At 40.3% G+C, this 21,422-nt stretch overlaps 1 protein-coding gene and 1 non-coding gene across 3 annotated transcripts in view; both read right to left on the reverse strand.

The window, feature by feature from the left end:
- IPO11 (importin 11) overlaps window positions 1–21,422 on the reverse strand; it is a 212,552-nt gene that overhangs the window by 166,249 nt on the left and 24,881 nt on the right. For both annotated transcript variants that reach the window (XM_003827413.5, XM_063604439.1), the window contains 3 exons: window positions 16,239–16,339; window positions 9,040–9,112; window positions 7,106–7,309 (listed from right to left, as the gene is read on the reverse strand). In XM_003827413.5, coding sequence (XP_003827461.3) covers window positions 7,106–7,309; window positions 9,040–9,112; window positions 16,239–16,339 — 378 coding nt within the window. The remainder of the gene's footprint in view (window positions 1–7,105; window positions 7,310–9,039; window positions 9,113–16,238; window positions 16,340–21,422) is intronic.
- On the reverse strand, window positions 16,040–16,144 carry LOC112439918 (U6 spliceosomal RNA). Its single transcript, XR_003028141.1, has one exon. It is a non-coding gene; the product is annotated as a U6 spliceosomal RNA (small nuclear RNA).

Consider the following 21,422-nt stretch of genomic DNA (forward strand, 5'->3'; position numbering starts at 1 on the left):
CACAGCTCTATCTCAGGCATCCCGTGAAGTGATTCCATAGAGTAAGAATCCAAATATTTGTCAGATAAATAGATGGATGGGTAAGGTATAAATCAGCACTGTTTCAAAAGCAACTTTTAGATACTTGGGGGATAGTTTTGGAATTTTCATTCTTATTCCAGGCCCTTAACTAGGACTCAGACAAGAGGCTTTATGAATCAATACAGGAAGAATACGCACCATGCTATATTCAAAATCTCTTCTGTTCAGTGCGCACAGCTCTTTTCTTTTGAACCAAGTCTGTCACCTTGAGTCTCCTCCACTAAAGTAACTTCCCACCAAAAAGTTCTTTTTCACCTTGATATTAATATAAGCCTAGACACACACATGCACAGGCTCAAATCCCCACAGGTTCACAGCACAAATGACCCTTTAAGAGAGTCACTCTTTAAATAATGCACTTAAAAAGCCAATATAGGCGGGGCACAGTGGCTCATGCCTGTAATCCTAACACTTCGGGAGGTCAAGGCGGGCAGATCATTTGAGGTCAGAAGTTTGAGACCAGCCTGGCCAATGTGGCAAAACCCTGTCCCTACTAAAAGTACAAAAATTAGCCAGGCATAGCGCCATGCACCTGTAATCCCAGCTACTCAGGAGGCTGAGGCAGGACAATCACTTAAACCTGGGAGGTAGAAGTTGCAATGAGCTGAGATTGCACCACTGCACTCCAGCCTGGGTGACACAACAAGACTCAATCCCCAGGGGGAAAAAAAGCCACTATAAAATTACACAGAGCAAGAGATAAGAAACAGAATCAACATGGCATTTAATGTACAATTAAAATCAACAAAACAAAAGTGAAAATAAGATCTATTAAACCTACTTGATGACTTGCTCACAAAGGCATTTATCTTTTTTTTTTTTTTGAGACAGAGTCTCGCTCTGTCGCCCAGGCTGGAGTGCAGTGGCGCGATCTCAGCTCACTGCAAGCTCCGCCTCCCGGGTTCACGCCATTCTCCTGCCTCAGCCTCCCGAGTAGCTGGGACTACAGGCGCCCACCACCACGCCCAGCTAATTTTTGTATTTTTAGTAAAGACAGGGTTTCACCGTGTTAGCCAGGATGGTCTCGATCTCCTGACCTCGTGATCCGCCCTCCTCGGCCTCCCAAAGGGCTGGGATTACAGGCGTGAGCCACCGCGCCCGGCCGGCATTTATCTTTTAAATAAATTTTACTGCACTGTAAATATCTTACAGGCTGGAGCTACACCATGGAAGTGGCGCCTTGGCATTCTCAAATTTAGCATTCATAATTTCAATTATTTGGAAATTTCCCCTAAGGACCACATCATGAAGTCTTAAGTTGACAAGGAGTAAGTCTGCAAGTCTCGGCTATGAGGGTGAGTGATCTATCTTACACTAACCAACCCATCTCAAAGCAGCTATGCAGTTCTCCTTTGTTTAGAAAATATAGTAATTCATCACGATGACCTTCTGAAGTATTGTAACTTGACTTCACCTTGCCACACAGCATTCTTTTACACTTACCATCCAAATAATTCATGTGTTGTTTAGCAGAAACACTATTATTATTATGTTTTAGACACATGGTCTAACTCAGTCTTCAAGGCTAGTACAATCATATATCACTACAGCCTCAAACTCCTAGGCTTAAGTGATCCTCCTGCCTCAGCCTCCCAAGTAACCAGAATGACATACATACACCACCATGCCTAATTTTTTTATTTTTTGTAGAGGTAGGATCTCACTATGTTGCCTAGACTAGTCTCAAACTCCTGGCCCCAAGGATCCTCCCACCTCAGCTTTCCAAAGTGCTGGGATTACAGGCATGAGTCACCATGCCCAGCCTAATGAGAACATTATTCATCATAAACCTTTCAGCTTTTAAAATTCAGCTAAGTTTTAGCCATGACCATAATAACAACGCAATATAGTTTTGTTTTCTTCCATGGCAGATATTTCCCCCCGCCCAGAGACAGAGTCTTGCTCTGTTGCCCAGGCTACAGTGCAATGGCGTGATCTCGGCTCACTGCAACCTCCGCCTCCCAGGTTGAAGCGATTCTCCTGCCTCAGGCTCCCGAGTAGGTGGGATTACAGGCACCCGGCTAATTTTTGTATTTTTAGTACAGACGGGGTTTCACCATGTTGGCCAGGCTGGTCTTGAACTCCTGACCTCATGATCCACCCGCCTCAGCCTCCTAAAGTGCCAGGATTACAGGCGTGAGCCACCGCACCTGGCCCCACATCAGATTTTAATAGCTTACTAAATGGGGGGGTTGCGTTCTTCCACATGAACTGTCAAGAGACTACTAATTCTGTCTTCTGTCTCCCACAATATTGTACATATCTCTTGTACACAGTCAGCATTCAATAACTGTTGAGTGACTGTTAAGACAGAAGTAAAAATTTAAGATTAATCCCTAATATCCAGGCCGGGCATCGTCGTACGCGCCTGTGGTCCCAGCTACTTGGGAGGCTGAGGTGAGAGGATTGCTTGAGCCTAGGAGGTCAAGGTTGTAGACACCTATGTTTGTGCCACTGCACTATGCAGCATATACTTTTGTGTGTTACACATCATGATTTGGGGACATTATTTACTTTAACATACTTCCAACTTCATTACAATTGCTCCCTGTACCTTAAATTTCCTTATTTTTAGTGACTTTGGATTTTAACTGTGGTTAATGTCCATTTTATTATATTTAGGTTTATATGTAAAGGCATTCTGTTTTACAGAAAATGAATTCCTGGCCGAGCATGGTGGCTCACGCCTGTGATCCCAGCATTATGGGAGAGTGGATCACCTGAGGTCAGGAGTTGGAGACCAGCCTGGCCAACATGGCAAAACCCCATCTCTACTAAAAACACAAAAATTAGCCAGGCATGGTGGCGTGCACCTGTAAACCCAGCTACTGGGGGGGCTGAACCTGGGAGGTGGTGGTTACAGTGAGCCAAGATCGTGCACCTGCACTCCAGTCTGGGCAACAAAGCGAGACCCCTTCTCAAAAAAAAGAAAATGAATTCCTGGCCAGACACAGTGGTTCACGCCTGTAATCCCAGCACTTTGGGAGGCTGAGACAGGTGGATCGCTTGAGGCTAGGAGTTTGAGGCCAACCTGGGCAACATGACGAAACCCTATCTCTACTAAAAATACAAAAATTAGCTGGGCATGGTGGCGCATGTCTGTAATCCTAGCTACTCAGGAGGCTAAGGAACAAGAATTGCTTGAAGCTAGGAAGCAAAGGTTGTAGTGAGCCAAGACAGCACCTCTCTCTCTCTCAAAAAAAAAAGAATTCCTTTTTGTGTCAAATCAAGCTCAATTTTGTTACTGCAAAACAATTTGCTCTCAACTGCTGATTTTGTAATTTGTCACCCCTCAAAAGAACTTATTTTAACACAGAGGAGGAAAGGTTATAACAATTGTTGAGACACACTGAGCCGCAGGTAGCAATTTTAAGTGTACCCTGTGCACTACACTTTGCTATAGCAACCAGCTCAACCATGAGCTTAATATTTTTTTCTTCTTTTGAGACACTCTCTCTCTGTCGTCTAGGCTGGAGTGTAGTGGCGCAATCTCGGTTCACTGCAGCCTCCGCCTCCTGGGTTCAACTGATTCTCCTGCCTCAGCCTCCTGAGTAGCTGGGATCACAGGCGTGCGCCACCATGCCCAGCTAATTTTTTTGTATTTTTAGTACAGACAGGGTTTCACCATGTTGCCCAGGCTGGTCTCAAACTCCCAACCTCAGGTGATCTGCCCACCATGGCCTCCCAAAGTGCTGGGACTACAGGCGTGAGCCTAGCCCTTACATTTTTTTATGCAGGAAACTAATTTGGTACTTGAGGACCATCTTTGCATCTTCCTTTATTATTAAAAGGAAGATTTTCCATGCTTCAGATTACCAAAATAGGCACAGCTGTATTAACCAGCAAAATTGCTCTTTATAATGATGTCTTCCCACATATGCTACCTTCAATTAACTACACATCTTGTACCTCAACCGCATTAGACAGGATACCCTTCCTAGTCCCTACTTTAGTCCCTATCTCCAGGTTCAGCTGCTCCATTCCAAAATAAAAAGTGCTAATCTGAATTTTTTCCAGGTATCTCTAGCTTTGACTAATCTCTCAAAAATCCTGCTTTTTGAAGTTTTGCCCTATATCACTCTGAAATCCAGCAGGCATCTAATAAGAATAAGTCTCCTGTTCTATTGTTCATTCACTTAACAGTTATTGAGCATCAATCATTATGTGTACTCTTTTAGACTATGCAGTAGGATGACAGCAATAAAAGCTACACTGTAGTGAATCTGAGAAAAATAAGTCGACAATTACAAGTCAGCACAATGTGGTAACTACTACACTGAAAGTAACTACAAGATGCTAATTAAGCATATACTTCTTTCTATATGGAGAACTAGCCTCATACTACAAAAAAAAACAAGCAAGAAGCTAACTCACACAAGCTATCCAGCTTAAGGCCCTGATTATCTGTACAATCTGTGGAGATTGCCTCAACTAAATATAAAATATACCTGTAAGGCAACATATTAGAGAGTAAACTTTGATAAAGTTGAAATAGGAATTAAAACTTCTATAGACTGGTAGCCTTTAATAACAGTTAACTATAACCAAGAATCTTCTAGACAATTGATTTTGAGACTCTCCCCAACAAAAAAGTAAGTCCTGGAAGTGAAGGGTTTGAGGTGAGGATAAAACAGAGGAAAAGGAAAGACAATTTCACAGAAAGACTTGAGTGAGTAAACGGTCCATTTCCTTAGTCCTCGCTAGAAATCAAGCAAAAGTGAAAAGGATTTGAAAAACAACCTTAGACTATCAAAAATAATTTCTCTTACATACAATATCCTAGGATGAACATAAGACTGGCTATTTATTTATTTATTTTTTATTTGAGATGGAGTCTCGCTCTGTCACCCAGGCTGGAGTGCAGTGGTGCAATCTCGGCTCACTGCAAGCTCCACCTCCCAGGTTCACGTCATTCTCCTGCCTCAGCCTCCTGAGTAGCTGGGACTACAGGCGCGTGCCACCACGCCCGGCTATTTTTTTTTTTTTTTGTATTTTTAGTAGAGATAGGGTTTCACCATTAGCCAGGATGGTCTCGATCTCCTGACCTCATGATCCACTCGCCTCAGCCTCCCAAAGTGCTGGGATTACAGGCATGAGCCACCGCACCCAGCCAAGACAGGCTATTTAAACCCATTGAGTTAAAAATGAAAAGGACACAATGTGGTGTGACGTAAACTTTGGTGTATATAAAAATTCTATGGGGAGCTTGTTAAAAATGCAAATTGCCAAGCCATATCCTCAAAGTGAGGATTCCAAAGGTGTGGTTCAGAAACCTCTCAGTCTGTGTATAACAGATTGAAAACGAATGTTTTTGACATGGAAGACAGCTCAAGGTTATACACTGCTTTTCCCACCCCCTTCCCTAGTCCATACTCAAACAAGAGGCTCTACACTGTGAGTCCAAGACAAAATTGAGTCCTCAGAACAAAAAGTTGGCCAATTCTTTGTGAAAGAATAAAGGCAACATAAAAAGACTAGGACAAGTATTTTCTTCTAGAACTCTCTCTTCACTTGCCTCCTTCCATTACATCCCTTCTCTTCCACATGCTTCATATTCTTCACTGACTCCTTTCCACATTATAGGACTAGGCTATCTCTTTCTTTAAGAATGAAGCATCTCTAATCATGGACGGTGAAGTAGAGACCAGAGCAAAAGTCAGAAGGAGGTCTAGGAAAAGCTGCTTAAGACCACATGCTAAATTCAAAAGTAAAAGGAACTCTGGAAGCTCCCAAGGAAAAGCCTGCTAATTTAGGGAAAGGCATGAGCAATATTTAAAGTACATTTAGAGAAGAAAAAGAAAGAAGAAAAATCTTTCTACAAAACTACAAAACACCATGTCACCCTCTTCTTTTTTGGAGGGCAGCATGATTCAGAACAGACCTGAAATAGTTTCTTGAGCCCTATCATGTGACCGTATAATAAGACTTAAAATTATATACCTTTAATTTCTCTACAATTACAGAAGGTAACAAAGAACGCTGTTAAAAATACTTTAAAGCACGGGTAACATAGTGAGACTTCATCTCTAAAAAAAAGTAAAAAACCATCTGGGCGTGGTGGCATGTACCTGTAGTCCTAGCTACTCGTGAGGCTGAGGTAGGAGGATGGTTTGAGCCAAGGAGGTCAAGGCTGTGGTGAGCTATGATCACGCCACTGTACTACACCCTTGGTGACAGAACAAAACCCTGTCTCAAAATGCGCACATACACACACACACACACACACACACACACCACCAAAAACAGAACAAAACCCTGTCTCAAAACATACACACACACACACACACACGAACCCAAAACCAAAAAAAAGGTGCAAAAAACCTGATAAAAGGCTGTCACTCCCTACTTATGTCAAACTCCTTCCTATATATGCCCTACATCCTTCAGTTACCCAGACGTATCAATTCTCCTCCTAAATGTCAACTCTATGCCCACCTAATTGTTCCCTTTACCACAGCTTCATTCAAGAGACCTATCATCTCATCCGAACTACTTCCTTTGCCTCAAACTGACCTCCTTGCCTTCAGAGTGTATCCAACAACCAATCCTCCTCACTGGCAACTAAGTGATCTTTTTATTCATATCACTGCCCAGCTTAAAATGAGAAAGAATTAAGTCTTTCAAAAAACATCAACAGAAGTAAAACTATAGTCATTTTTTTTTTACAAGTAGCACAATTTTCTTTTTTTATTTTATTTATTTATTTTTTTTTTGAGACGGAGTCTCGCCCTGTCGCCCAGGCTGGAGTGCAGTGACACAATCACGGCTCATTGCAACCTCCACCTCCTGGGTTCAAGTGATCGTTCTGCCTCAGCCTCCTGAGTAGCTGGAACCACAGGCGTGTGCCACCACGCCCAGCTAATTTTTGTAGTTTTTAGTAGAGATGGGGTTTCACCATATTGGCCAGGCCTGACCTCGTGATCCACCCGCCTCGGCCTCCCAAAGTGCTGAGATTACAGGCATAAGCCACCACGCCTGGCCGCACAATTTTCATAATCAAATTTAACTATGTGAAATCACTTACATCATAAAATAGTTTTCTATCAGCAGCAAGTCGTTTAGATGCCAGTGTCTTGGTAACATGATAGAAGGTAAGTAATGCTCTGTGCTGTCGAAGATCATCCTGGACTTTAACAGACTCTATAAGAGTGGGAATTAGTTCAGGCCACTGTCTGGGACAATCCAATCTAGCAACTTTTGCAATCAGCACTGCAATCTGAGTTGCAATCTGAAAGGAAAAAATTAAACAAATGGAATCAAGGCAATAGATAAGGAATGCATTCACGGTGACAAATCACCTTGTTAATTATACATTTGACAAAAATGAATACGATTTCACTGAATGACTGCTTAAACAGTGGTTCTCAAAGTGTGGCCCATGGACCCCTGGTAGAGCTAGGACCCTTTCTGGGACCTATGAGGTCCTCCTTTACCCAATTATCTGTCAGTGTGAAACGAGGTTTTCTTCATATAATGTCCACCATGTATCACAACAGAGTAAATGAAGAAGCAGATATGAAAACCTAGATGTCTTCCCTTAAATAGTCAGACCCTAAAAATGCAAGACAATGCCACCTTTCTCACTAATTTTTATTGTTTTGGAAATAGCTACTATTGCTCATTTCCAAAACTGCTATGTTGATGAGTATTTTATTTTTTACACTAATATTTTTAAGTTTCTCAGTTTTAATTTATAATACAGTAAATATCAACAGATATAACTCTTTAAGGTCTTCAATTTTAGCAGTATAACGAGATCCTGTGACCACAAAGTTTAGGAATCCTGACCTAAAAGTAGAAAGAAACGCCAAATATTGGGCATTTAAATAATGATATTTCTACATATCAGTGTTTCCCAAATGCTAGCTGAAAGAATAATTAGGCAGTTGTTCACTGCTCAGTAACACAAACCCCTCCCTAATCACCTCCTGCCCCATTAAAGGTAACTCAGTTTTTCTCCATTATGCTTCAGCTCCTTTGTCAAGAAAGAGCAAAGAACTGAGATCATTTAAACAGGTCGAAATAAAATTGTATTAGAAATACTGCCAAATTGTGCTTTAATAGCTCAATTTTAAAAATCAAGCATAACCAAGTATTATCTTGAAAAAACTTAAGAATTATTGTACCTATAAGTAAAACTTATTTTATTCTTAGAAGACCTCAATATAAAAAAAAAGACAAAACTGTACATAATTTACTATCTAACTGCCACAGAATAGTAGGAATTGAAAATGTGATGGATGCAACCAATAGAAAAAAACCTGAAGCCATTCTGAGTTGTTTTTTTTTTTTTTAAATGGTGGGGAAGTTAATCTAAAAATTATAATCATTAAAATTAATTCTTGTGCAGTAAGACTACAAATATAACCATGTATCACTTAACAACAGAGATATGTTCTGAGAAATGTGTCACTGGGCAATTCTGTGGTTGTGTGAATATCACAGAATGTGTAATCGTATATGCTATACTTTTGTGAGACTAGCAGCAGTGCAGTAGGTTTGTTTACACCAACATCACCACAAACTAATGAGTAATATATTCATTGCACTACAATATTAGGACAGCTATGATGTCAATGGGTGAGAACTTTTCAGTTCCATTATAACCCTATGGGACCACGATTATACATGCAGTCCACTGTTGTCCAAAATAACATTAGGCATCACGTGACTATATAGAGAGATTTGCTTTAAATACAGGCTCATAAAATGAGAAAGCTGAAAAGTATACAAATATACCTTAAAATGACTTCTGGGCTTTAAATAATAACCAAATCTAATCAAAACTATTCAACGCTACAAATAGATCTCAAAATTTAAAAATAGATAAAAAATCACAAATGAAAATAGTGTAATAGTGATATTTTTATTTATTTTTCATTTTAATGCCAGAATATAAAATTAGTTTGGAAAAGCAGTACAAATAAAAAGAAAAATTAGCATTCATTTCTCACTAACCTGGTTTATTGGTTCATTGAAGTTGGTGATGAGCCCTGCACGCAGAGTAGTTTTCTCCTCCTCTGAGAGAGCACTGTAAAAAAAAAAAAAAAAGTATTGATTATGCAAAAGAATGCCACCTAATAATAAATGTAGGTAAGCATTACTGTAAATTTTAATAAAAAGCCTTTCAAACATGTGTCTCTGATTGGCTTTTGTAAATAAAAAGGATTATTTCCATTACTTGTATATTGGCACTACTGTGAACTTTAACAATAAAAAGTTTTCTAAACAACTGTCCCTAATTGGTTCTGGTAAATGAATAAGATTATTTCTATTACTTGTACACTGGCACATCAGATAAGTCGGAAGCATAAAATTCCTTCGCAATTGAATAAATGGGAAGCACCACACAGTAAGCAAGAGGAAATAAGACAAATCCAGGTAATTAATATATTTGATGTTCACTTTTATTGATGTAAAAATAGTTGCCTACGAAAAAAAAAACACGGCTTAAAAAAATCTATACAAGTAAATATTGCCACTCCGTTGGCTTCTTTCATAAAATCTGTGTGAGATTATTCTATGGGGCAAGAGATTCAGAATCAGGGAATATCTGGGATGGGTGACTTATCAGAAATCAACTAGCTTAAACCTTTCATTTTAAACATCTCCGAAAAGAATAAACACAATACTAATAATTTTGACTGCGTATGAGAAAGGAAAATAGAAAGCTACTGGACAGGAAAGGAGAACACTACTGTATAAGACTGTATACATGTTGAATACATACGTATGAATGTGTTGTTAATTTTAAAATTAAGGCCAGGCACAGTGGCTCAGGCCTGTAATACCAGCACTTTGGGGAGGCCAATGCAGAAGGATCGCGTGAGCCCAAGAGGTCAAGGCTGCAGTGAGCTATGATCGCACCACTGCACTCCAGCCTGAGCAATGGAACAGGTCCTTGTCTCTTAAATATTTTTTTAAATAGTAAACGTACATTAAATTTTAATGCCTCATTTTAAGGTTTTTCATTCTGGGTATCAGAATTAAATTAATTAAATTAAATTAAAGCACACTACAACAATAGCATTAAAGACAAGAGGGATTACACGGAATTAACGTATTACTACAAGGTTCTGGCATTAACTAGAAAAAGTAAAGGGCCAGCCGTCGTGGCTCATGCCTGTAATCCCAATCCTATGGGAGGCTGAGATAGAAGGACTGCTTGGGGCCAGGAGTTCAAGATAAACCTGGGCAACATAGCAAGATCCCATCTCTACAAAAAATTAAAACTAAAAAACATTAGCAGAACATGGTGGCATACACCTGTAGTCTGAGGTACTCAGGAGGCTGAGACAGGAGGATTTCTTGAGCCCAGCAGTTCGAGGCTGCAGTGAGTTATGATTGTGCCACTGCATTCCAGCCTGGGCAACGGAGCAAGACCCTGTCTCTAAAAACAAAACAAAACAAAGTTTTCTTAAAAAAAGTAAAGTACTAATACAAGAATATCAAGGGTCCATGTTATAATCACTTAAGTAATGAAAACATACTAAACATTTTAGAGTAAAATTGAGTAATAAAAAATGTCTCGAATATAGTTGTCCTCCCTTACTTTCCATGGTTTCAGTAATCTACCATCAATGAAGCAGATTCAATGAATGGAATGGAAAATTCATAGGTTTTGAATAGCGTAGCATCCTGAATAGCATGATGAAATCTCATGCTGTCCTGCCCTGTCTGGCCTGGGACATGAATTATTCCTTTGTCAAGCACACCCATGCTGTACATGCTACCTGCCCCCTAGACATCTAGTAGCTATCTTGTTATCAGACTGAAAAAAAAAAAACATACTAAATAAAGGACTCAGGACTATCTGCAGTTTCTGGCATCCACTGGGAGTCTTGGAACCTATCACCTGCAGATAAGAAGAAACTACTGTAATCCAAAGTAAAGCAAGAAAGAAAAAAAAGGGGACAAATAACAAGACACACAGAAAACAAAGTGTGAGGCTGAACACAGTAGCTCACGCCTGTAATCCCTGCACTCTGGGAGGCCGAGGCAGGAAGATCACTTGAGGCCAGGAGTTCAATACCAGCCTGGACAACATGGCAAAACCCTGTCTCTACTAAAAATACAAAATTTAGCTGGGCGTGGTGGCTCATGCTTGTAATCCCAGCTACTCGGGAAGCTGAGGTATGAGAACTGCTTGGATCTGGGAGGCAGAGGCTGCAGTGAGCTGAGATGGTGTCACTGTATTCCAGCCTGGACAACAGAGCAAGACTCTGTCTCGAAAAAAAAAAGAAAAAGAACAAAGTGTGGGCAGATTTAATCCCAATATATTAGTAATTACATTAAGTACAAATGGGCATAATACCAAAATTAAAAGACATTTATGATAAAATTGGATGGAAAAACAAATCCAAAGCCGAGCGTGGTGGCTCATGACTGTAATACCAGCACTTTGGGAGGCCAAGAGAGTTGGACTGCTTGAGCTCAGGAGTTCGAGACCAGTCTGATCAACATGGCGAAACCCTGTCTCTACCAAAAAATACAAAAATTAGCCAGGCATGGTGGCACGCACCTGTGGTCCCAGCTACTCCAGAGGCTGAAGTGGGAGGATCACTGGAGCCTGAGAAGTCGAGGTTGCAGTGAGCCATGATGGCACCACTGCACTCCAGCCTGGGTGACAGAGCAAGACCCTGTCTCAAAAAAAAAAAAAAAAAAAAAAAGAATAAAAAAACAAGGGTACAATCATAATGCAATGGAGAAAGAACACATGTCCCTACTTCACATAAGCACCTTGTACAAGAATAAATTCCAGATAGATCATACACCTAAAATAGAAAAGGAAAACAAAGCTTTCAGTAGAAAACAGAGTATTTTCATGACCACAGGTTGAGCAAAAATTTCATAAATAGGCTGGGGGCACTGGCTCACGCCTGTAAATCCCAGCATTTTGGAAGGCCAAGGTGGGAGGGTCACTTGCAGTCAGGAGTTCAAGACTAGACTGGGCAACATAGCAAGACCCCATCTCTACAAAAAAAATTTAAAAATTAGCCACTGGCGGCACACACATGTAGTCACAGCTACTCAGGAGGCTGAGGCAGAAGGGCTGCTTGAGCCCAGGAGTTAGAGGTTACACTGAGCTATGATTGCATCACTGCACTCTAGCCTGGGCAACAGAACAAAACCCTGTCTTCTTAAAAAAAAAAAAAATTATAATTATGAACCAAAAGAAATAATCATAGGTAATTAAATTAAACTTCATTAAAATTAAGGGCTTCTGTTCATCAAAAGACATCATGAAGAAAGTGAAAGGCAAGTCACAAAGTTGATTTTTTTTTTTTTTTTTTTGCAGTCAGAGTCTCGCTCTGTTGCCCAGGCTGGAGTACAGTGGCATGATCTCAGCTCACTGCAACCTCTGCCTCCCAGGTTCGAGATTCTCCTGCCTCAGCCGGTTCAGTAGCTGGGAGTACAGGCTTACACTACCATGTCCAGCTAGTTTTTGTATTTTTAGTAGAGATGGAGTGTCATCATGTTGGCCAGGCTGGTCTCGAACTCCTGACCTCAGGCGACCTGCCCGCCTCGGCCTCCCAAAGTGCTGGGATTACAGGCATGAGCCACTGCACCTGGCCTAGGAGAAGATATTTGTAATACGTATATTTGACAAAGGACTCGTATCCAAAATAAAAGTCTCATAAATCAATAAGATAACCCAATTTTTTTAAATGTGCAAATAACAGACCCTTCACAATAGAGGATATCCCAATGACCAATAAGTACATTAAAAAGTACTCATCATTCATAAAGAAAATGCAAACTAAAATTACTAAGCTCACCAGAATGACTAAAATGAAAGATCAGACCAAGTGCTGATAAGAATGCAGAGCAAATACAAACACTCGTATGTTGCTGTGGAAGTGCAACCTCGTACAACCAGCCTAGAAAATTAACAATATCTACTAAAGTTGAACACACATGTGACTATAAATAGTAATAAAATACACATGTGTGCAAAAGTTTCTGGAGTGCTATAAGTGTTCTATCTAGTTCCAAGTGGCAGTTACACAGGTGTCTTTGCATTATAAACATTCAAACTACACCCTTCATTTGTGTACTGTTTTAAAGTCTGTTATACATTACACTTCAAAGAAAGTATTTTAAAACCTTAATGACTTACTCAAAGTTAATAAACAAATGAGAAAACAAGATTAAGATAAACATTCAGGTCATTAAAAATGATCTCTCTAATCCTTTTATGACTATGCTATACTTTCCAACTTTAATAGTTCCCTTCTACTATCAAACCCCTGACATAATGTGTTCTCCTACAATATTTTGCTTTAAACTTGTAATTGAACTTTCTTTTACGCCAAGGAGCCAGGTTCAGCAGTTTGCATAACTCTAACTACAATAAAAGTGTACAATGACTATCTATCAAAATAGATTATGCAAAAAAATATACAGATGATACTGACTTACGATGGGGTTACCTCCTGATAAACCCACAGTAAATACAAAATGTTGTAAGTCAAAAATTTATTTAATATATCTAACCTACTGAACATCATATCTTAGCCTAACTTACCTCAAACATGCTCAGAACACTTACATTTGCCTACTGCTGGGCAAAAGCATCCAACACAAAGCCTATTTTATAATAAAGTAATAAATATCTCATGTTAATTTATTGAACACTGTCCTGAAAATGAAAAATACTGTATTGAAAGTGAAAAATAGAATGGTTGTATGGGCACTTGAAGTACAGTTTCTACTGAATACATATATATTGTTTTCGCATCATAGTGAAGTAAAAAAAAAATCATCAAATCAAACAACCATAAGTCAGGGATTGTATACATATTAAAGAAACAAGCCATTAACCTGAAGAAAATTCACATCTTTAACAATTCTCCAATAATAATTAACATTCCACCTTTAATTTTATGCATGTTATCATTAGATGAATTCAAACTATATGTCAAGCAGAAATTGGACAGTATTTAATTAATTAGGACCCAGATACACTGCAATGTATATGGTAATGGTAACAAGCTTGTTAGTTAATTCTCATTCTGTGAAAATGGTTAAGAGTAGGATTTATATAAAATGAAACTGGTAAGTACAGAAACAAGCAACTTTTTAAAAAGTCTTAAGTTTATAAGTTCAATTACTAAACTGCCACTCGTGCTCCAGCATCCTCTCCTTTCCAGCTTTTATTTCAATATACACTAAAAGAGACAGCTTGGGATTTAACTACCTAATATTGTATAAATTATCTCATAACTTTTTAAATTGAAGCTAAATTCTAGGTTCTAATTCATTATGTAAAAGTACAACATGAAATATTTAATAATTTACTTTCCCTTCAAAACAACCATTTATATATATATTTACATGTATGTTTATATATATATACATATATATATATGTCTCTCTCTCTCTCTTTTGAGACATAGTCTCACTGTGTCGCCCAGGCTGGAGTGCAGTGGCACGTTCTTGGCTCACGGCAACCTCTACCTCCCAGGTTCAAGTGATTCTCCTGTGTCACCCTCCCCAGCAACTGGGATTACAGGCATCTGCCACCACGCCTGGCTAATTTTTGTATTTTTAGAAGAGGTGGGGTTTCGCCATGTTGGGCAGGCTGGTCTCGAACTCCTGACCCCAGGTGATCCTCGACCTCCCAAAGTGCTGGGATTACAGGTGTGAGCCACCGTGCCCAGCCAAGACAATCATTTATAATTGTATCCTTTATATAACCACTAAAACAAAATGAATTTTAGGAGACACGTAAAATTTAATTGGACAAAGCAGTAGAAAAGTGCTGCTGGGCCATTGCCTATAAACAAATAATGCACATTTTCTCATCACTACTTACCATATTTCTCTCCAAAATTATGAATTAATCCTATGTAAAAAATTACTCCGGCCGGGCACAGTGGCTCACACCTGCAATCCCAGCACTTTGGGAGGCCAAGGCGGGCAGATCACCAGGTCAGGAGATCGAGACCATCCTGGCTAACACAGTGAAACCCTGGCTCTACTAAAAACACAAAAAATCAGCGGGGCAAGATGGCAAGCACCTGTAGTCCCAGCTACTCGGGAGGCTGAGGCAGAATGGCCTGAACCCGTGAGGCGGAGCTTGCAGTGGGCCGAGATCGTGCCATTGCACTCCAGCCTGGGCAACAGAGCGAGACTCCGTCTCAAAAAAAAAAAAAAAAAAGAAAAAGACATGTCTGCTTTAAGCCATAATATAGTATCCCAAGTGCAGCCTGAAAATATTCTTGTTGTTTCCAATATTATTCAAGGATATGTTTTATATGCATTTTGAAGTATTCAGACTGAGAAAAAAGGTCTTACGGCTTTTAAGAATTTAGAGAGCTATAGTGCCATCTACTGGAAAACACAGATTATGTTACTTCTTAAGCAAAATTCACTACCATATTTTCTATCAAACAAATCCCAGGGTCATGTCTACAATGATTTTGCATTGATTATATAACATGTAAAATTAACTACTAAATCTGTTAACCACGTACATAGCAGTTATAACTGAATACTAATGTGATTACAAATGTATACTACTCCATTCCCACCATAGAGAAAGAATGCATAAGACTCAGAAATTAACACCTAGCTGGTTCAGAGTTGACCTGGGATTTCCTTCTGAATGGCTTTTTTTTTTTCCAAATCCTAACCTTATATTTCTCTTTCTTTTTTCTTGAGATGGGGTCTCTCCATGTTGCCCAGGATGATCTCAAACTCCTGTGCTCAAGCAATCCTCCTGCCTCAGCCTTTTAAGTGGGTAGGACTAAAACAGAGGGCTTTTGTTCAACATGACTCACTCAGCATGATCCTTGCAAGCAGAGGGCCAACATCACACGCACACGCGCACACACGCACACACACACACACACTCAAACGGAAAACCATGAAGAAAACAATAATATAGCTGTTGATTTGTCATTAACTAAATAGAACACTTATTCAGTAGTAAACACTTTTTTTGCATTTTTTTTTAAATATCAAACACTTCACAAATCTCCACATCGTCCTTGCACAGAGACCATGCTAATCGTCTGTATTGCTCCAATTTTAGTATATGTGCTGCAGAAGTAAGCGCTAACACATCCTTTTACATAAACAAGTACATTCTTACACCTTCCTGAATTTGGGAAGGATTATACTCAAGGAATAGGGGAAGTGATGGAACTTACTGAGGTGCTACACGTCTCCAGTAGCGATCAATTCCATGTTTAAAATACAGTACAGCAAGCCACCTTACATTTATATCCAAAGTGTGGTTGGTGAAAATATTCTATAAATAAAAAACATAATATTAGAATTAGCACGGAATAAGTAAAAAGTATAATTAATGTACCCACAATAAAGTATGGACAGATCTTTGTTTTGTTTTTTTTGTTTTTTGAGACAGTTTCACTCTCGTCGCCCAGGCTGGAGTGCAATGACACGATTTCGGCTCACTGCAACCTCCGCCTCCCAGGTTCAAGCGATTCTCCTGCCTCAGCCTCCCAAGTAGCTGGGGTTACACGTGCCTGCCACCAAGCCCAGCTAATTTTTTGTATTTTTTTTCGTAGAGACAGGGTTTCACCATGCTAGCCAGGCTGGTCTCGACCTCCTGACCTCAGGTGATCCATTCGCCTTGGCCTCCCAAAGTGCTGGGATTACAGGCATGAGCCACCACACCCAGCCTGGACAGATCTTTTAATTAAATTTGTTTATGTTCTATCACTACATATATCATATCGATATTTATGAAGTATATATAGTTCTACAATTCATATAAGAAGTATACCTGCTGAGTTGTATGTTAACTGTTCAAAGCTGAGTAACAGACATGTAGAGTCATTGTACTATTCTGCTTTAAGGTGTGTTTGAAAATTCCCCTAGTAAAAAAATTAAATTCAGAAACAAGCAAACCTAATTATTTTTCAAATGAATACCATAAGCCCATACATATTCAATAAAATATATAACTTCCAAATTAGAAAAAGTAGGCCCACTACAGCATAGATTCAAAGATTCTAAGGAGTCAAGGCCCCGGGGTTGTTAATACATGCTATGAAATAAAACTATTTCATAGTACCCTCCTTATCAAAACAATTATCCTTGTAAATAAGTTTGATAAAGCTGGGCGCGGTGGCTCACGCCTGTAATCCCAGCACTTTGGGAGGTCGAGGCAGGCGAATCACGAGGTCAGGAGATTGAGACTATCCTGGCCAACATGGTGAAACCCCATCTCTACTAAAAATACAAAAATTAGCTGGGCGTGGTGGCGCATGCCTGTAATACCAGCTACTCGGGAGGCTGAGGCAGGAGAATAGCTTGAACCAGGAAGGTGGAGGTTGCAGTAAGCAGAGATCGCGCCACTGTGCTCCAACCTGGTGACAGAGTGAGACTCTGTCTCAAAAAAAAAAAAAAAAGTTTGATAGCAGAACATTTTTAAGAGATATAAAGCGGCCGGGCATGGTGGTTCATGCCTGTAATCCCTGTACTCTGGGAGGCCGAGGCAGGTGGATCACCATGAGGTCAGGAGTTCGAGACCAGCCTGGCCAAAATGATGAAACCCCATCTCTACTAAAAATACAAAAAATTAGCTGGGTGTGGTGGCGCACATCTATAATCCCAGCTGCTAGTAGGCTGAGGCAGGAGAATTGCTTGAACCCAGGAGGCGGAGGTTGCAGTGAGCAGAGATTGCACCACTGCACTCCAGCCTGGGCAACAAGAGCAAAACTCTGTCCCATAAAAAAAAAAAAAAAAAAAAAAAAAAAAAAAAAAAAAAAAGGCCAGGCACAGTGGCTCATGCCTGTAATCCCAGCACTTTGGGAGGCCGAGGGGGACAAATCACCTGAGGTCAAAGGTTCAAGACCAGCCTGACCAACATGGAGAAATCCCGTTTCTATAAAAATACAAAATTAGCCAGGCATGGTTGCGCATGCCTGTAATCCCAGCTACTTGGGAGGCTGAGGCAGGAGAATCACTTGAACCCCGGAGGGGAGAGGATGCTGTGAGCTGAGATCGCACCATTGCACTCCATCCTGGGCAACAAGAGTGAAACTCTGTCTCAAAAAACAAGAGAGATAAAGCTACATGTGATGTGAATAATCTCAACTCAACATTAACCATTACTCAAAAAAAGTATTCATTGTGTTAATCCAAATAATAATAATGACTATAATTATACTATGTCTCAGACCAAAAACAACTCAAATTCCCAAAGGTGACCTCTTAAACCTTGTATAGGAAAACACCAAAGCCAAAAATGATGTGGAAGTATGTCCTTTGCTATAGAAAAACATTTATAAGTTTTTTTTTTTGAGATGGAGTCTCACTCCCGTTGCACTGACTGGAGTGCAGTGGCGCAATCTTGGCTCACTGCAACCTCTACCTCCCGGGTTCAAGCGATTCTCCTTCCTCAACCTCCCGAATAGCTGGGATTACAGGCATGCACCACCACTCCCGGCTAATTTTTGTGTTTTTAGCAAAGACGGGCTTTCACCATGTTGGCCAGGTGGGTCTTGAACGCCTGACCTCAGGTGATCCACCTGCCCTGGCCTCCCAAAGTGCTAGGATTACAGGGGTGAGCCACTGTGATCAGCCAAGTATTTTTTTAAAAAGGAATGCAGGCTGGGCGCAGTGGCTCACGCCTGTAATCCCAGCACTTTGGGAGGCCGAGGTGGACAGATTATTTGAGGTCAGGAGTTAGAGACCAGCCTGGCCAACATGGTGAAACCCTGTCTCTACTAAAAATACAAAAAATTAGCTAGGCATGGTGGGAGGGCGCCTGTAATCCCAGCTACTCAGGAAGCGGAGGCAGGAGAATCGCTTGAACCCAGGAGGCAGAAGTTGCAGTGAGCTGAGATCACACCACTGCACTCCAGCCTGGGCAACACAGCGAGACTCCACCTCAGATTTAAAAAAAAAAAAAAAAAAGGGACGAACACTATACAGCCAATTTTAGAAAATCATGTCTAAATACAAAAAAAAAGAAAAAAGATTACAAATATAGTTGTGTAACTCACATTTATTCCTTCGAACCACTGGCAACTGGGTGCAAGTCCCTCTTTTGGGTCTCCATTATAAAACATGCACTTCTTTTACCACATTAATCACATTTGATCTTCACACTTTACATGTCCACCTTCTATACTAGATTGAGTCTTGTCTTACGCCTAGAATCTAGCACAGTGCCTGGCAAAGCAGAAACTTCCTAACTTTCTATTGAGCAAATGAGTGAATGAATGGAAGTAATGTGGGAATATTGTGGAAGTTGGTGGATCTCACTCAGTCTATCTCAAATACACTTACAAAAATAAGAAAAGTCAAGCTGCAGATGTCAATCCAAGTAGAAATGTCCTATAAGTACTCTGAAAAACAGGACTAGAACATAAGCCTGAGATCATGTATACAAATACAGGAGTCTCCTGACTAGAATGGACAGCTAGGTAAGATCAAATGTACCTAGATAGCGAGTATAGGGGGAAAAGGAAGACTAAAACACAGCAGCTTTTTAATCTACTGTAAATATAATCTGTTCCATCTAAAAGAAATGTTATATCCCTCTAAGAAGAAAATTACAGGTAATAAAAATAAAGACATTCGGAGGCCAAGGTGGGAGGATCATTTGAGCCCAGGAGTTTGACATCAGTCAACAAAGCAAGACCCTGTCTCTACTTAAAAAAAAAAAAAAAAGACTGGGCCAGGTGCAGTCGCTCACGCCTGTAATCCCAGCACTTTGGGAGGCCAAGGCAGGCGGATCACAAGGTCAAGAGATTGAGACCATCCTGGCTAACACGGTGAAACCCCATCTCTACTAAAAATACAAAAAAATTAGCCAGGCGTGGTGGCGGGCACCTGTAGTCCCAGCTACTCGGGAGGCTGAGGCACGAGAATGGCGTGAACCTCGGAGGCGGAGCTTGCAGTGAGCCTAGATCACCCCACTGCACTCCAGCCTGTGCAACAGAGCGAGACGTCTCAAAAAAAAAAAAAAAAAACCTACGCACTTAGTATTATTAATAAGGTATAGTTATTAATACATAAAAAGACAACAGTTAAGCAATGCCTATTGGTTTTTAAGGTCCAGCAGTAATTAAAATAAGAAATTCTGAAAGTGTTTTATATTTTGGCCAGAAAAAGCACAAGACTATAATAATTATAGAGCATATTCATTTAAATAAGCGTAAGGAGAGTAAAGATACTCAAGAGATTTTTTTTTTTTTTTTTTTTGAGATGGAGTCTTACTCTGTCGCCCAGGTTGGAATGCAGTGGTGCAATCTCCACTCACTGCAAGCTCTGCTTCCTGGGTTCACACCATTCTCCTGCTTCAGCCTCCCAAGTAGCTGGGACTACAGGCGCCCGCCACCATGCCTGGCTAATTTTTTGTATTTTTAGTAGAGACGGGATTTCACCGTGTTAGTCAGGATGGTCTCAATCTCCTGGTCACGTGATTCGCCCGCCTTGGCCTCCCAAAGTGCTGGGATGACAGGCATAAGCCACCACACCTGGCCCCGCTGCTCCCCCCCCTTTTTTTTTTTGAGATGGAGTTTCGCTCTTGCTGCCCAGACTGGAGTACAATGGCACGATCTCAGCTCACTGCAACCTCCGCCTCCTGAGTTCAAGCGATTCTCCTGCCTCAGCCTCATGAATAGCTGCGACTACAGGCGTGCGCCACCACACCTGGCTAATTTTGTATTTTCAGTAGAGATGGGGTCTCAGCATGTCGGTCAGGCTGGTCTCAAACTCCTGACCTCAGGTGATCCACCCCCCTTGGCCTCCCAAAGTGCTGGGATTACAGGAGTGAGCCACTGCACCCGGCCCTACTCAAGAGATTTTCTAAAGATTTATACTATGCCTAAAATTTACAAACATGATGCTAGGATTACATAAAGAATAAGATGTTTTCTTTAGTATCTTTTAAAATCAATCTTTTTTTTTTTACGATTCTGTTACTGAGCCAAACAGCCATCTTTTTCGTTATATTCAGGATAACAAGTCTGACTTTAAACAATTTCCCTTACTGTCATGAACAATATCTTCTTCAATTTAACCAACAACTCAAACTTTTTTAGCCAACAAGTTAAAATATATATGACAACTGCTATCATTTATTTTATTTTGCAAGATATAATAAACAATTTTGCTCTGATTCTATGACCTGGTCACAAATACTGAGTCAGTTTTTAACGCAACGGGGAGCTTTGTTGCCCTGACCAGAAGCTAAACCTCAAACAGTAATCAGAGTTCTCAATTTCTCAGAAGAAAAGTATAAGGAAAGTGTTCAACACAAAAAGACTTCTTTCATTCTGGCATTGAGAAAATAATTTTGATTAATTAGTCAAAAACTTTGAACTCCAATAAAGGTTTATTTAAAGCACATATTG

This window comes from Pan paniscus, chromosome 4 (genome assembly GCF_029289425.2).
Source record: "Pan paniscus chromosome 4, NHGRI_mPanPan1-v2.0_pri, whole genome shotgun sequence".
Lineage (NCBI taxonomy): Eukaryota > Metazoa > Chordata > Mammalia > Primates > Hominidae > Pan > Pan paniscus.